The following is a 17,841-nucleotide window of genomic DNA, read 5'->3' on the forward strand; positions in this document are numbered from 1 at the left end:
AAATTGACCTCAGACCGCAGATTTCTGGAGTCACAAATTAATTGGGTATAATTGATACACAAAGTGAATATTAGCCTCTTCCTTAAACAATTATTTCACACATTTTTCTATTTCATTTAGTGACCAAACAATTGCCACAGTTAATACAGTTATATTGTGGTACATATCAAAGTTATTATTCAAACTCTCCATTATTATCAAGAAGTGTCTTTAGTTAGGGAGATATTCTCCAACCCTGCTGCTGACAAGCATGAACATATTGAATCAGTGACTACAGATCACTTTATTATCAATGAATGCAACCAATATTTGATTTTGTTAAGTAGCTGTATACAGAAAACCTAGAACTAAAATTGCATAACATTATGGCAAGAATACAAAGTCATGTTTCTTTTATTTCATTCACAATATTTCTCCAAACATTCATTATTCTTTTAAACAATTTCTTAAATGATATTTGTATACTTAGCATTTTCATTGAAGGAAACTAAATCTGTAATGCATTCTTTCAAAGTTCATTACATTTTACCTCCCTTTATGGTTCTGCACTGTTAGAAAAGCCAAAATCAGTATGTGAAAAGCAAGTGGTGGTGTTTAAATGCTGAAAATGCTTAACTAGGATAGAGCTTAGTTAAAATTATAAGAGACGAGATTTGAAGGTTTTAACGGAATTAAGTAATCATTTTTAGAACTCCAGATGTGTCTATTTATTGGCCTATCCATTTAAAAGATTATACATTTAAAGATAACAGCTTAAAGTTCATCATTCATTTGAAAGCCATAAGGAATTTTGAAACTTTATCCTTTATCATTTAATAAACACATAGAAGCAATATTAAATATATATACTTCAGAAGGTCAGACAGGAAAAAAAGTGATCTATAGCAGATAACGTGATCATTTCTCCAGTACAGAGAACATAGACATGTATTCATTTTCCAAATCACTGACTATTGTTGAGAAGTGTTATTTTAGATGTGCCGATGGAATAATATGTGCAAATAATGTGAAAAACCAGTGCTAACAAGAAACTAAATACCTTTCTTTCGATTTACTAAGGTTTTTCTACATTTAAGTTTTTAGGAAATCTGGACAACTCTAATAGACATATATAGTATTAGTTAAATAGAGTATATGTAGGCCTAGATTAGCTTTTTAGATTTAAGAGGATGCTTTATTAATGTGCATGTTAGTGTATTCTTTTACTTTGTATTAAGTTGTTTGAGTCTTGTATAGTATTATGACTCCTTAAAATCACTATATTTGCAAAACTGAAAACCTACAAATGTTTTTCTACAATGAGACAGAATTGAAAGGCATAACAGCAGTAGTAATGAAATTGCTTGCTACATGTGTTCACCAACTAAATCTCTGTCCTAGAAAACTGTTGATAAATGAATGTTCTCTAAGAGAACTGCATTAAGGATGGCTAATTTTGACCTTGTCTCCCATTTAAAATAAGTAGTTGTGAACCATTCAGATACCTTTACTTTTGTTTTCTCAAGTTTCAGTAAGCTGCCCCACTCAAACAAAATCCCCAGGCTTGTTCCTTGATCCATGACACTGGAATTATCGCACACAGCTCTCAAAACAAGTTAGTCTCTCCTTCTTGGTTTGCGTTTCTAGGGAGAAGTCAAGCTCCTTTGCATGTGACGAAAAGGTCTGTTTGCAGAATACACTTTTCAGGTGGATTTCGCGTGAAACAGAAAGGCCCTATAGATTGAGTTATAATGGGAACATAAAGCTGCTCTTGTCACTGCGGTGGGGGTGGTCTTTCAGATCTAGGTCAAGGTATCGAGGGGAATTAAGTCCTTTAGTGACGTCATATTTTGGGTCTTGAGATTCTTGCTATTCCACAAAGAAAAGCATTAGTGAATGGCAAACTCACTTTTGAAGAGTAATACAATCAGATCTTCACTGTTCTTTAAAGAAAATATATATTTTTTGCTCCATAAGGGTGGTATGAAGACTGTAGATGTATCATTTGGACAGCAGGAGGGCTTCTGTATCAATGGCTGGAGGGCTGAGTGTTGGCTTTCCCTTTACAGGCTTTCCCTCACAATAACGTACTTTATCAAACGCATGGACCCCCTCTTGACCCTCCAGGATGTTCTGTAGTGACCCCTCTTCCTGCTTCGCCAACCGACCGCAAATAGCACGGTACAGCAGCAGGCCAGAAGGATGCTGGAGCAGATGACCACAGGAACCAGCAGAGTACCAGTGGCGATGTCCCACACTGGCGTCAGAGAACCAGGCTCGTCTTCTGATGTGTGGTTCCTGCTCACATAACCTTTGGTGTCATTGGGGTACTGCTTGCTGCTGTCAAAATGGGCCAGGATAGCAATGTTGGAGTAGGGCTTGGTTGCTGGCGAGCCGGCTGTGAAATGCACAGGGGGCCCTGGGTAGATGTTAGCTGTTGACGTCTCTCTCGAATGTCCGACAGCGACCTCAGTTGAGAAAGTGTCTACAGCATTTGAAACGCTGGTCGTCTCTCGTGTTGCGACAGAAACAAAGGCCGTGGAAGTAGTGCTCCTCGTTTCCCAGTCGGTACTCTGTGGCAGAGTCCGGCCCTGGCTGCCAGGCGAGGTCTGGGTCAGGGAGGATGGGAAGGGAGGTCGATGGAAGTGCCGTTTGTCTGTGGAGGAGGACTCGGAGAAGTTGAGCTTCGAGGACGACAGGTTGGGCCACAGTCGGAGGCTGGAGGAGAAGTGCTTCCCAAATACAAGCAAGTCAGGATCAACTCCTGTGGGAATAAGCAAAGTCAAACCAAGACAAGTTCAAAGGCTTAATAATGATTTATTTTGTCTGTCAAACTCCAAACCTTCTAGATTCCTAGCCTAAGTCTCGGCTACTTAAATCATCTTATCACACGCTGGTTTCATTTAATACTTCTCTCGAGGCAACAGAAAGTACCTGCCTGCAGTACTTTTTTAAGCTTTCAACCACAAAAAATATAAATCTTCAGCCTAAATGAGAGGATAACATGAAATAATTCCATAATCGAGTGCTCCACAAGGAATAAAACAGAAGAGACTGCAACCCTTCTGTAATTGAGTGTGATCCTATTTTGAGACAGAGAGAATTATATGAATAATTTTTTTTTTAAACATGCTGTTATAATACAGTGGTAAAGTGTGGCATTACTTAATGTCTGCATTCTAATTCCTTCAACCCCTGATGTATGCTAATAATATTTTATTGAAGACATTCTGTTGTATTGCACTCTACAGTTTGTGTTAAACACTCCAGACTGTGGCACATTTGAATTCTGTCACTTGTACCTGTTCCTTGCGAGCTTATAAAGAAGTTTTTGAATGCAAGTTGCGCTGGATATAGATTTCAGATATAATAATAATAATAATGCGACAAACACAAGTCCAGATGTAATTTCCTCAGCCTCAGATGTTACCATTCACCTTTTGTGATGTTGTACAAGATTACATTACTTCTTCGTTTCAGGATGCAGCTCTCTAGCGTGGGGCAATTCAGATGAAAGCAATTCACGCTGCTCTGGACGGTCTCATAGTGAAACACTGCAAGGTTACAGGACGCTGTAAGAGAGGAAAACATGTATTGCAATGATCACTTATTACACATTTTTGTATGTTTCATGATCAATTTGAATCAAAAGCCAGCTAATTGTCTGGATCTATCTGTTATTTTTCAAAGCTACAAGGTTAGCTTATTGTAGCTGTTAGTTATTCTGTATGACCAAGCAATTACGAAGTATAATGGAGGGCATTTAAGTAGTATTTAACCTGGATTAAATGTAGAACTTCAAACCAACTGCATGATGTCCTTTTTGTTCTGGTTATAAGAATGAAGACTCCATCAAAAACAAAACAGTTGCAGAATGATACATGTTGTTTTATGTATTGTTGGCTGGTCTATTCAATTTTGATTTAAGCCAGTTTTAAGTCAAGCAGCAAGAATGAGATCACCAACTATACTTCATGTATGCATTACTATATATTTTTGTGATCCGTAGCAAGTCCTTAATTGTTTAAGCATACTTCAAGCATCTTGCAACTTTTAGCAACAAATGCACAATCAATTCAAAGTGTGAAATAAGTTTTGTAAACTGACTTAATTGTTCTGGGTAATTCTACATTTAAGTAACTTTAATGGAAGTTCAGTTTATTGAAGGAGACTTACAAAACGAATCTTCCATTGACAATTTCCTTAGACATACTGTTAAAGTTATTATAAGCAATCCTGGTAAGTGTTTGTATTATTTAATTCAGAATGTCGTGCTTTTGAAGTATATATTCTTTAGCAATGGCCTAATAATGTCCCTGTGTACATTTTGAGGCTAATGTAGTGATTATGTTTATGCAGGAGACCTTAAATAATACAGAAATTAAATAAATAAATAAATAAATAAAACATACAATTACAATGAACTTTTCGACTGTATTATGTGTTAAATTGAACTCATGCTGTATTTGTTCAAGGACAACAACATTTGTTGTGGTACAATTCACCAAAGCACAAGACAACAATGTGTCTTTAACACAAGTCTGTGTGGGGAAAACACTTTATTGTGTTTTCATTTGGTACGTTTTAACACAAATGTATGTTTTCGTTGAACAAACACGGAAAGTGTTAAATTGGACACATTAGTTCCAACAGTGTATGCGATAGTGACAAGTATATAGGCCTATTGTCCGGTTTTTAAGTTTTTACTATTAAATTCCAGATTGAGTCTACCACGTCTTTTTAAACAATTAAGGCAATAAATAATAATAATAATAATAATAATAATAATAATAATAATAATAATAATAATAGGCACATATTGTTAAAACGTAAAGCATGAATCAGTCAGTGAATTCGCTTTTTTAATCAGTAAACTTTCATGAATTGCACTAATAGCTGTGTGTGTGTGTGTGTGTGTGTGTGTGTACCGTTGCTGGCCAGGCAGCAGGTCCGGCTGCAGCGCAGCGCGCTGTCCTCCTGCGAGACCCCGAGCAGCTGCGCGCCGCGGCCCTGCGACTGCAGCACGTCGATGAAGACGCCGGGGAAGCGGCGGATCCAGCAGCTCTTGTAGAAAGTGGTGGGCGAGCACTTCGCCTCGGCGCCGCACAGCAAACCCAGCAGAAACAGCAGCCCCCTCCACGGGCCCGGCATCGCGGGCGGCTCCAGAGGCGTGCCAGACACCGCTAAATCATGCTGTGCGTTTGCAGCAAACGAATGAAGATTTCTAGTGCGTCTTTACTCGCGGAGTCCAGTGTGTGACAGGTGCGTCTCCTCCGTGGTGACTGGATGCGCATGTTGCCTTTCCTAGCCTCGCTCATACCTGACCCCTCTCTCTCTCTCTCTCTCTCTCTCTCTCTCTCTCTCACACACACACACACACACACACACCTGGGTCCCCAGCATCTCAATTGCAAATCGACGTCATGCCGCTGGCAAAAACATGCTGAGGTTTGGATCGACAGTTTCATATCAGCATACCGTTAGGTCAGAGTCGCTAATGTGCGTGTACTTCAGTTCTGTACATGTAATCAGTCGTATCTGAAACCTTCTTTTCCCATACAGAAAGAGCTGACTTTGTGGTTGCTACCATTAAAACAGACTTTTAACAATCAGATGTTGTGTAAAAAAGAAGAGTCACAAAACCACTCCATAACCCACAGTTACAATGGGCAATGCACATGCTCCCTCAGGGCAGGACACATTTTTTCTGTTAGAACATTTTTCAACTACCTATAGAAGATTGTTTAAATGTCAGACCAGTCCATACAGAGATTATCGTGATCTCCAAAAGAGGGAAGGATGTCCATGGAAGATATTGACCCAGCTGGCAGTGCCCTGAATGAGTCTGGGCATCTTGATTCCTTTCATGTGCAAGTTTCTTATCAGAAGTTAATCTACATTCATATTTTTAAATGATAATGATTAATATTTAAATTTTGAATTATTTCATCTACCTTCTGAGGGGATATGTGGGATTCATAAATCAGTACACTTTATTGCAAAGTGTTACCCTTATTTCAATATGGCAGGGTACTGTTTGAAGTCAATATTGTCCCTATATAATTGGAGGCTATCATTTTTTTGTCTCTTTTTTTCATTTGCTAGGTTTTGTTCTCATTCTGAAGGACAGCCAGGGTTGGTAACTGAAAAGTTGTTTCTGTGAAAAATGTTTCAGTATTTCTCTGCTCACAGTGCCTGGGCTATTCAAGGAACTTAGCGTGTACAGTACTCCATCATGTTTGTGTCCACTGCTGTCCTGTCTTGGTGTCAGTCCACCAGGTATGATCCTGCAGGGGGGCAGAAATCCACTTCACAATAATAAGAGACCTGTCTGTTTTTCAGCAAGAATTTGAGAAAGGATTACCATAATTGTAGCAGCCCAGATTCTTTCAAGAAAGATTAGAAGGTTTTTTTTTTTTTGCAGCTGCTGTGCTTTTACAGAAAACCATACTTATACATTCTTTCATTTGCCATTTCTGTACAGTGCTTCAGTGCACTTTTTGTCATCTGTAATTTAGCAGTTTATGTTGTGGTGCTGGTAAATAGCTCCCACTTAGGCCAACTGCTGATTCGAGCTTACAAACTGAAGCATTAAGTGGCCTGTGCAGTCGGAATGCAGTTGAGGAGAAAAACCTTCATTGCTTTAAAACGCTGGGCGCAGGGCACGCTGCCCTTTGGTTTGCCAAAAATGCTGGCTCGAGGCAAACTTGGCTGCTGCTGCAACAGCACTTTATGAAAAAAGGAAAATGGAAGAGCTAAATTAGATTTAATTACCTAAAAAGAAGCTGAGAGATTCAACCAGGAAAATCACAACTGCCTTGCATTTCAATTGCCCCGAAATCCGCACCTTGAGGGCTTCAAGCTGTCCTTGGTTTCATTGTACCTGAGCTCTGAATGAGTTAATTGAACTGATTGACCACTGAATTGAACCCATTTAAGCCACGTTTCCCTGATCGACTGCAGGTCGTGATTTAAAGCAGGTCTCTCCAGCTAAGTTCCTGGATGGCTGCAGGATCTTCTGGATTTTGTTCAGACCAAGCACCCAATTATTGAATTGGTCTAATTAGCAATTTAATAGTGTTTTGCATGCTGCAAATTATGGTAGAGGCAGTACAAAAGCATATTTAAGTAATTGGCTGTGAAAGACCTTTAATCTATGGTATATATGACAAGTTCATTCAATAACTATGTTCATTAATTGATTAAGCAAATTCCAGTTGGAAAATAAAACAGAAACCAAGATTGAGACCATTTATTGACATGATAGATCATTGTTGTCTACAAGGACTGGGTTTTAAAAGCACTGATCTAGAACAGTGACTTTCAGCCCTGATCCTGGGTGTTCACTGTCCTGCTCGCATTTGTTTCAGTTACCTGAAACCTTAATTTAACTCAACTGAAGATCAATGGATACTTGAAGAAGAAAAAGAAAAAGAGATCTGGTCACTAACTACAAAAATGTTATAGAAACTGCGGGTGACACAAAGAAGCATAGAAAGATGTATGCTTGGAGTAACAAGAAGAACAGATCAGAGATGGACAAAGGAAGCAGACAAATGCCTCCCAAGAGATTATAAAAGACCTAGAAGATCACCACATAAAAGACTGGAGGATGAAATTATAAACATTGCAACAAAAAAAAACATTTCCCTATCATTATTTATTCTGAATTATTGTTTTAGAATTAAAACGGTTTAATTGACACACATCCTTGTTCATCAATCCATGAATACAGATTCCTTGAGAGTTATCCTGAAAACCTGAAATTACTGCCCTTTCTTCAGATGAATACATAATTATTGCAACATAAGATTAATTCATCTTTTTAGACCCAAGGCAGCATAGCTTGTAACACTAAAGGACTAATAACTGAAGGTGGCAATTGAAGAAAGACTGCTTTATGAATCCTGTATAAACAATATGTATCCATTCCTCTGACCCAGAGGAATATAACCTTCAAAACCCTCTCAGTAATAATACCAAACCTGTCAACACCCGTATTAAAACCAAAGAATGGGAAGAAATTTGATCTAATCACAGGTGCACAATGCAAAACACTAAGAACAAAGAAATCCCCCTCAGCTATTCTATCAATTCACTTTGGCAGTGTTTCTTACATCATGCTCTTTGGAAGCAAAACAAGGGAGCCTTTTTTTTAAGCTCTCCATGTAACTCTGATCAACAATATATTCTGCAAGGTCATTTCCTTTTCTTAAAATCATATGGAAAAAAATAAATAAGATGAATGTGTGCTTCTAGCATTCTCTACAATGTCCTTTAGGACACAACTCTGACAATTAGGGTTGTCCAGCTGCTTGACTTCAACTGAAGAGAGATCCGCGTATAAAATGAAAGGTCCAAATAATGGCATGATCATGCTTCAAAAAGATAGAATTTGCCAACCTCGGCCACTGAACTTCTGCAGCTAAATATAATGAAAATGACAAATGCACAACACACTATTTGAGTCTATTCCAATGCATATGTTCACCTGGCCTTCATTGAACTATATTGAACTATCTCTGAAACATTTCTTGTAAAACCCTGGGTCTGTACCAGAATACTGCCTCTTCCTCTGACGAGTGAGAGTCTACAATTTCGTTTTGCTTTATTGGAGCTGCACATAAGTTTCCTGTCTGTAGAACAGTTATTGTTACAGACCAACCTCCCATGATTGTGTGCCATCTGTGTCGTTTCTGCAGTCAGTCTAAATACAGCTGAAATATTTTTTGTCCGGAATATATTTATTTTGCCCTTTCTAAATGACAAGTTACTGTCACATGATATGAATTTGATTTCCTCAGTAGTTTTTGGTGTAAGGTAATCTTTCTTCTGGGCACCCCTTAACTGTTCCTGGTGTGTGGCTAATCTGCCACCGATCTCTCCAGCATCCTGTCTTTCATCCTCTCCTAACAAAGCATGTATTCGGAAAGCGCGTCCCTCACTTAAACAGAAGAACATCACAGAAGTATCCAGTGGATGGACAAAAGGTGACTTTCTACGCACACACAGAACAACATTTCATTTGAATCTGTGGAGAAGGCCATGGAAAGTTCTGTCGAACATCCAACACAGCTTGTTCTCGTGACGGAGGAATAAAATTGTCAATGATTGTTCGTTTCAAGCTGTTGTAATTCTTGTTCATATACTCTGTGGGTTAAACAAGATATATAGGTTTCAGACCTGAACCACTACAAATATTAATTTAATATAATTTAAATTGAATCCTGTAACCAAAACAAGAGAATAAAGGTTAGTTATTATTATGAAATGGGATTGATATTGTTCGTAATAATAGGAATAAAAAGTAATCCTCCTTATCAGCCACTAGAGGGCGATGGATACAGGCAGTTAATTGTCCTGTAGGTCAAATTTATCCAAATTGCCAGAACATATTCAACACAGTATTGCAAAGTTAATCTAACATACACCTCTATGCCGATATATAATCTGATATAATGTGAATTCAGATATATATATATGGTTTCCAAAGTTGAAACACAAAGCCGAACACATTTTTAGCATTTTCAAATTTTCACTCCGATGTGAAAACAGTGTCGGCAATTTTAACGTTGACAGTTTAAATCAATTTATTAAATTATCTTCATTTTTCAAAATGTTTTCAAACTATTTTACAGTTAACAGTTCATTTTAACAATCTACGTATAACATATTAGGCCAAATTCCTTTTTTACATGTTTGCATGTTTAGTATTTTATGCTAATGCTTTATTTAAGCATTACACGCAGACCAAACCAAATAACTGATGTATGATGAAACCATTTAACAGTGTTTTAAGTAAGCTTATAAAATAATTGCTGTAATTAAAGAAAGGAGATACAATTGAACCGTATATATATATTTTTTTGCTGACTGTTAATACTGGAAATGCTTTGAGGCTAAAGCAAGTTCGATATATCACGGTTTCACCTGTAACGTGGTAAGAGTTTTTGGCTCCCAAGGACCACGTTATATTGGGGTAGAGGTGCACAAGAAATGTAAATACACCAAGCAAACTAAGTATATCATACCTAGTAATATACTCTCTTCTGAAGAACATGGATAATCATGTTGAAGTTTATTTTTAACAGACCATTTAATAACATATTATATGCGAGATAGCAAAATAGTATATGTTTAGACTTTGTTATGTATAAATATCCCATTATCCCTTATAGCAGGGGTCCCCAGGCCTGGTCCTGGAGGGCTGCAGTGTCTTCAATTTTTATTCCAGCTGAGCACATAAACTACAGATATTGTCTTCTTAGAACCAACTACTATTCCCAGTTCTGAGAGTGTTAGAGATGAAAAGAGAGCTAGAAAACCTATGGGACTGTGGACATGCAGGACCAGGATGGTTGACCCCTGCCTCAAGGATTGTACAGTACATGTCACCATGACTCCATAAAGGGTAATAAAGTACAACAGCTGTGCACCCCGAGTTAGGGCACATCCGTCCACACTGGATGGGAGCGATGCAAGCACGTTTTTTTGATGTCAGTGTTTTGCAATGGGAGCTTCCATATCAGATGTGAGCAACATTGCTTTGAGAAAATGTTCCGTCACCAAGTTAGAATCTTATTTTCCCTTTTCATTTCTTTGTCTGGTGAAATTATCAATACAAAATGTGATTATGATCATGTGGCCCACTACTGAAACAACTTGGACCCTCCTGATGTAGTGCTAAATAATGCACAAGCCTCATATTACAAATAACAATAATGATAATGAACTGAAAAGCTGAACAGCAACAACAACAAATAATACTGATAGTAATAACAGTAATAATATCAAAAGTAACAATGGCAATAATGTAGAAAAGTTAATGTAAAGTAATTATAGCATATGCAACAGGAATGCAGAGGCAGGCTTATGTATTTATTTCCAAATCCAATTCTTCCCATCGTGTCTAGTGTGGATTGACACTCGTGTCGCACATGTCCAGTGTGGATGCAGCTTTAACCGTCACATTCTAGGGGAAACAGTAAGAAAAGACAGTGCCACTCTTAATGGTTTGCAGACCATTGTTCTGCAAACAAAAGTGACCAAAGCTGAAAGAGGAAAATAACTAAAAGAAAGTACAGACTTTCTTAAAGGTCAGGGCTAATCCTTTCCTCAACAGATCTCAACTACAGTGAGGGAAAAAAGTATTTGATCCCCTGCTGATTTTGTACGTTTGTCCACTGACAAAGAAATGATCAGTCTATAATTTTAATGGTAGGTGTATTTTAACAGTGAGAGACAGAATAACAACAAAAAAATCCAGAAAAACGCATTTCAAAAAAGTTATAAATTGATTTGCATGTTAATGAGGGAAATAAGTATTTGATCCCCTATCGGCAAGATTTCTGGCTCCCAGCTGTCTTTTATACAGGTAACGAGCTGAGATTAGGAGCACTCCCTTTAAGAGAGTGCTCCTAAACTCAGCTCATTACCTGTATAAAAGACACCTGTCCACAGAAGCAGTCAATCAATCAGATTCCAAACTCTCCACCATGGCCAAGACCAAAGAGCTGTCCAAGGATGTCAGGGACAAGATTGTAGACCTACACAATGCTGGAATGGGCTACAAGACCATCGCCAAGCAGCTTGGTGAGAAGGTGACAACAGTCGGTGCGATTATTCACAAATGGAAGAAACACAAAATAACTGTCAGTCTCCCTCGGTCTGGGGCTCCATGCAAGATCTCACCTCGTGGAGTTTCAATGATCATGAGAACGGTGAGGAATCAGCCCAGAACTACACGGGAGGATCTTGTTAATGATCTCAAGGCAGCTGGGACCATAGTCACCAAGAAAACAATTGGTAACACACTACGCCGTGAAGGACTGAAATCCTGCAGCGCCTGCAAGGTCCCCCTGCTCAAGAAAGCACATGTACAGGCCCGTCTGAAGTTTGCCAGTGAACATCTGAATGATTCAGAGGAGAACTGGGTGAAAGTGGTCTCAGATGAGACCAAAATCAAGCTCTTTGGCATCAACTCAACTCACCGTGTTTGGAGGAGGAGGAATTCTGCCTATGACCCCAAGAACACCATCCCCACCGTCAAACATGGAGGTGGAAACATTATGCTTTGGGGGTGTCTTTCTGCTAAGGGGACAGGACAACTGCACCACATCAAAGGGACGATGGACGGGGCCATGTACCATCAAATCTTGGGTGAGAACCTCCTTCCCTCAGCCAGGGCATTGAAAATGGGTCGTAGATGGGTATTCCAGCATGACAATGACCCAAAACACACAGCCAAGACAACAAAGGAGTGGCTCAAGAAGAAGCACATTAAGGTCCTGGAGTGGCCTAGCCAGTCTCCAGACCTTAATCCCATAGAAAATCTGTGGAGGGAGCTGAAGGTTCGAGTTGCCAAACGTCAGCCTCGAAACCTTAATGACTTGGAGAGGATCTGCAAAGAGGAGTGGGACAAAATCCCTCCTGAGATGTGTGCAAACCTGGTGGCCAACTACAAGAAACGTCTGACCTCTGTGATTGCCAACAAGGGTTTTGCCACCAAGTACTAAGTCGAAGGGGTCAAATACTTATTTCCCTCATTAACATGCAACTCAATTTATAACTTTTTTGAAATGAATTTTTCTGGATTTTTTTGTTATTCTGTCTCTCACTGTTAAAATACACCTACCATTAAAATTATAGACCGATCATTTCTTAGTCAGTGGGCAAACGTACAAAATCAGCAGGGGATCAAATACTTTTTTCCCTCACTGTAGCTGCTTATGTCAGTTCCAAATAATATCCTTCAGAGGAAACAATAACGAGATGTTTTGATAATTTGATGAAGAGATTGAAGGCATTTACTAAGACAAGGAAAATAACACAGATACCAGGGCCCTAAACACTTAAAACAGCTTTGGATATGTATATTATGCATGCATTAAACAATGTTTTTCAGATGCCAGAAGAATCAATATCTGCAAATAAAATAAAGGTATTTTCAAAATGAGTTAAATTGATATCAAAGAGACATTCAAAATGAATAAAAGTTGCACGTTACAAACATCTTTGAAAAGACTTATGTACTGCTAGTGAATCCAGTCAGTAGTGTCACAGCATATACTCTCTATACCCCATTTAGAAGATTCAAATACAAATAATCTTTCTTATTTTCTGGCTTCCCTTGACATTAGCTTCAGCCCCGACAGACCTGTTATTAGACCCACTGTATCTATTTCACACAATTCTATTTTTACACACTTTATGATTCGTTAACAAGCTCACCTCAGGTTTATTGTTTAACAGGGACATCTTGTGGGAGAAATGAGAAACAGAAAGTTACTTTTGATTTGCATATATATTCGGTCTCCAAAAAGTCTTGATATGGTGGTGATCCTGATCTGTACATATGTTTCCTTTCACTCTTGAGAAAGTCTTATTGAACTCCCACACAATTCATTGAAGTAAAAACAGTAGTTTGCAAGAAGACCAATCTACAAAGTTACAGGAATCTGCTGTGAGTCCTATTGCATGTAATGTTTTTGGCAGCATTAAACATAATTATTATTGTTGAAACTGGAGAAAAAACGAATAAGTATTTAGCAATACAAGCACACAGAGGCTGACTGGTTACAACCAATCTGTTCCCACCTGATCCAGACACTAGGCGCACATACACCGTAACTAATTAAATTCTACATCGTTCAAACTGCAGACATTTCTTTCCATCAGTTAAACTAAAAGACAGACCCAATAACCTAATAAATGCCTACCAAGCTAATGCATCATATGAACAAAACACATTACATGTTTAATCTCTGGTGGACTTGCTCCATTTCTCACAGAACACCTGAACCTCGGGTATAATTTTCAGACTTAAAAGTCAATATGTCACTTCAGTGGTATTCAGTCATAAGCATCACTGTATGCCTTCTAAATAAACCAACAATAGTATGATTCTCAGTGCAGCCACTTTTGTAAGGGGAAAGGAGCTGGGGGACATGAGAAATGAAACACCAGGCAGCAGCTTTCCTGTAGAAATCGCTCAAAAAGGCTGAGAGGTGGGACAGGACAAATATCCACATTTACATGAAACTGAGGTTAGAAGCATTATTCCCAATACATTGTCTCCACTCTTAAAAAGGTACAGATTAAGGAGGGAAAAAAATCTTTGAGTTAAAGCTTTAGATAGAGCCACTTGGCAGTCTATTTGTGGAGACCAAATTGGTGAAATGTTGACAGGGAAGTCTGTCTCTGGATCATTTCCAATGAATTGTGAACTAACCAATTACACAGAAAACAATGTGGTTCAGAATAGCCACTGACATACAAAGCACTGTCGGACTGCATTACCAAATCCAGTTTGCTTTACTTTTACAGTCTTTTCTACTGCAACTACACTTACAACCCAACATAGAAGGCCAATAAACAACATTGGTTCAAAGACAGTGTGACTAAAATAACATTATTATGTTTAGTTTGTTCCTAAAAAAGAGGAAAGCGTCAATTAGCTGAAATGTGTCTTTAGTCTGTCAAACAGAATGCCGGGGTCTTTGGAACAGCGATGGAATTCAGAACAGATGACGTGGGAGCAAAAAGGTAGCAGACAGTGGTTTATACAACAAAGTACAAGGTATAGAAGACAATTCCAGTGGTGGCCAGGTTTCTTCCAGTGGGATGTGAGATGGGGAACAAGCAACGGCCTTTTCTCCTGCTTTTTTTATTGGCTGGCACTCCAGAACACGGCGTTTCTCTAGGCGCACCCAACACCATACATCCTCACATGCAATCGTGTAAACGTTAATTAAACAGACAAACAAAAAAACAAATACGTCAAAGACTAAAAATTACAAATAAAATAAAACAGTCCATGCAATTTTTCTGTGGTTTGCTCTCAGAACCCCAAAAAAAGAGAGAGAAAGACAAACTGGAGAATTCAAAATATTCCACAGTGTGTAATGCTTCCTCTTCATTGAAATGGTATTTTTGTGTCCATGTATCCTGTTAATGACAGGAAATGTGTAGGCACTCCAAAAAGAGAACAGGATTTCATTCAGGAAGGCGGGAGGTTGTTGTGGTAAGCAGGGACGCACCGAGAGCGAGCATTTCTGTCCCATAATGCCTCAGTCTTTGACGAGCCGGTAGATGTGATGCTGAGCCCCATGTTCGCTGGTTGACACTTCAAACACATAGGCAATGCAAAGTAGTGTCTCCTGCGTGTCTCTGTTCGTTACCACCTGCAAACAAATACAGGTTATTACTGTACTATGCAGACAGAATAACAGTGTGAAACGAAAATCTCAGTTTGCTGAACCACAATTAACCTAGTTTCTGTGTCTTGTGTTTTAGTCTTTTACTTGGGGCATATTTTGCCATTAAATGCACTGAACTAAACATGTTCTGGCTCATTGATTCAGTGTGATTTTCAAATATGCATATTTGTTCTTTCACGGCAAGCATGGAGGACATGCTTGGATGGCGTATCGTGTGGTGTAAATACAACAGTAATGTAGACAGTTGTGAGCCTCTTAAAGCAGAAAACACCAGAGACGATGACCATTGTGGCTATTTATAATCCTTGTCAAGCGTACTCAAACTGCCAAGTGATCATATTCCACATTGCTTGGTAACAGTTGAAAATGAATGGACATTCTTGATCCATTCACAATAAAACCAGGGAAATAATATGAATTCATTTGAAATATGTCATAAAAACCCACCAAATACCAAGACTTCTTATGTCTTCAATGTGCACTCAATGGAAAATCATGTTTCTTCATCATTTTCCATTTCCTTGGAGTTACAGACACTGAAAAATACATCCAGATATAGACAAGGTAGTGACACTTGCCTGAAGGATAGTGAAGTTTTCCAGAACGCTGTTCATCATGTATTTCTCGGGAAGGTGCTTGAGTTTGTGGATGAAGTTGATCATGTATTCACACAGCGGGGAGCGGTGGATCCGAAATACGTAGCGCCCCCCCTCGAACCTTGCGTACTCCGTCTGTGATGCAAGAGACAAGAGAGGGATGCACGCTTTATAGCAAAGTCCTGCACAAGACTAAAACATACAGGAGGAAATCATGTTCAAATATCACAATATATAATATATCATCTGCACAAAATACATGAATATACATTTGGAAGTGTATAGCGCCCACCCCTTGAAAACACTCATCTGGATTGTGTATCCCAAAAATTCCTGAATATTAGTGTTAGTGTAAAATGAGAGGAAGAGAGAAGTACAACATTGGTTTGCGCAGGGTTAAATTTGGTAGTTGCCAAATTGTCTAGAACTGATTGAAAAGAGAGATGTGTCCTGTTTCCAGAGCTCCAAATAGTTGGATGTGGGTCTCTTGGTGTTGGTGCAGGATCTCTCAATACAGCCAAACACCGCAGATAAATGTAGCCATGGCCATGTGCAACTATGTATCATACATGTGTTTTGCATTATATACCTCATGTGCTAACTTTAACCCCTAACCTTAACTGCAACCCTAACCAAAACATTAACAACAAGCTCTCATTTAATTACAACCCACATGAGCTAAAGCTGCACAGGTGTCTCCTTACTGATTTACTACGTTGTAGGCTTGCACATAAATTGCCAGTCTACAGACCGCCCTCCCATCTTCTGTCACACGTAAAGGTCAACTGAACAGTATTTCTTCAAATCATTATTATGAACACAAATCACTATATTTTCTTATTAGTAATAAGATGAAGCAGTGTCTTTTTTTTTTTCTTTGATATATTGATCTTTGTAGCTCTATTTTTACTGAACATTCAATATGTAAATATAAATGTAAATATGTAAATCTCTGCCCCTGGAAGGCTTGCCTTTAGTCCTGTCAACTGTCCTTTATATACTGGGGAAATCACTAAAACAACTAACACAATAATTATGTTACTGTTCAGTTGTCCTTTAACAAACCAGTTTAAGCTGAAACAAAATGTTTTCCTACTCTTCAGAAATAGACATTACGCATTACAACAAATATTTTTTGGTTATTACCATTCCCAAATAATACCATATTGTTTCTTTAAGTGCCAAACAGCAAACCTGAATTAACTTAAAGCACCATAGTGGACCATAGTATCTTCTGCGTTCTTTTCCATTTCGGCTCAGACCTGAATAACAGATTTTAATAGATTATTTATTTACACTCCTGGTTTTATACCATTGTCGATTTAGAGTCCTATAAACCTTGCTGAACTGATCTCTCTGATGGGACTCGTACTTCACAGCATTTTCCTAGTTTCATCAGAAGGTTAATCAACTTTCTGAGTCTTTACTTTCAAATAAACATGGATTTGTATCAAATTGATTTTTTTACTTTAGCTGATAAGATCTAAAACAAAAGTCTACAGAATGATACCCTAGCTAAATTCGGTCTCCCTTTCTCACTTACAGATGACTTCATGACACAATGAATGAATGAACTATATTTTCTAAATTGTCTTTCGATATGCTGAAAGCAAGCGCATTTCTAATTCTAGTGGTTGGTAGATGAAAGCACTGCAAACACGCTCAGAAGCAGATGAGAAAAGCTCAAAGCTGAAAACCTTTAAGTCTTGGAAGATCAAAGTAGTAAATGGTGACAGGGAAACAAAGGGAAAAAAACCTGTTTTAAAACTACAGATTCTACAGAAATGCTATATTAAGGTAATGGATTCGAAAACAGCAAATATATTACTATTGTGTTTGTCCAATATGAACAGCTGTAAAGAGCATTTTTATAAACCTGTAAATAAAAGGCCTTGAAACCAGAAAATGTTGCCTTACAGTAACAGTAAAAAATAATATTGTTAACATTACAGCACAGTACAGACAGTACAGCTATAGGAAACAAATACAGACGTGGCCGAAAGTATTGGTACCCTTCCACAAAAAACAAAAACTCACAATTTTCTCTA

The 17,841-nt window shown here is 38.3% G+C and overlaps 2 protein-coding genes across 5 annotated transcripts in view; both read right to left on the reverse strand.

Moving 5' to 3' along the window:
- Window positions 1–141: 141 nt before the first annotated feature.
- On the reverse strand, window positions 142–5,327 carry mansc4 (MANSC domain containing 4). The gene is made up of 3 exons (XM_066724387.1): window positions 4,908–5,327; window positions 3,417–3,551; window positions 142–2,743 (listed from the first exon to the last, which is right to left on the reverse strand). Exons 1-3 carry the CDS (start codon window positions 5,128–5,130, stop codon window positions 2,043–2,045), a joined length of 1,059 nt encoding a protein of 352 aa, XP_066580484.1. The 5' UTR covers window positions 5,131–5,327; the 3' UTR covers window positions 142–2,042.
- Window positions 5,328–12,762: 7,435 nt separating this feature from the next.
- Window positions 12,763–17,841, reverse strand: part of tead4 (TEA domain transcription factor 4) — a 37,952-nt gene continuing 32,873 nt past the window's right edge. For all 4 annotated transcript variants that reach the window (XM_066724394.1, XM_066724395.1, XM_066724397.1 and 1 more), the window contains 2 exons: window positions 15,776–15,928; window positions 12,763–15,161 (listed from right to left, as the gene is read on the reverse strand). In XM_066724394.1, coding sequence (XP_066580491.1) covers window positions 15,048–15,161; window positions 15,776–15,928 — 267 coding nt within the window. In that variant the 3' untranslated portion in view covers window positions 12,763–15,047. The remainder of the gene's footprint in view (window positions 15,162–15,775; window positions 15,929–17,841) is intronic.

The sequence above is a fragment of the Amia ocellicauda genome, chromosome 15, assembly GCF_036373705.1.
Source record: "Amia ocellicauda isolate fAmiCal2 chromosome 15, fAmiCal2.hap1, whole genome shotgun sequence".
In the NCBI taxonomy this organism is placed as follows: domain Eukaryota; kingdom Metazoa; phylum Chordata; class Actinopteri; order Amiiformes; family Amiidae; genus Amia; species Amia ocellicauda.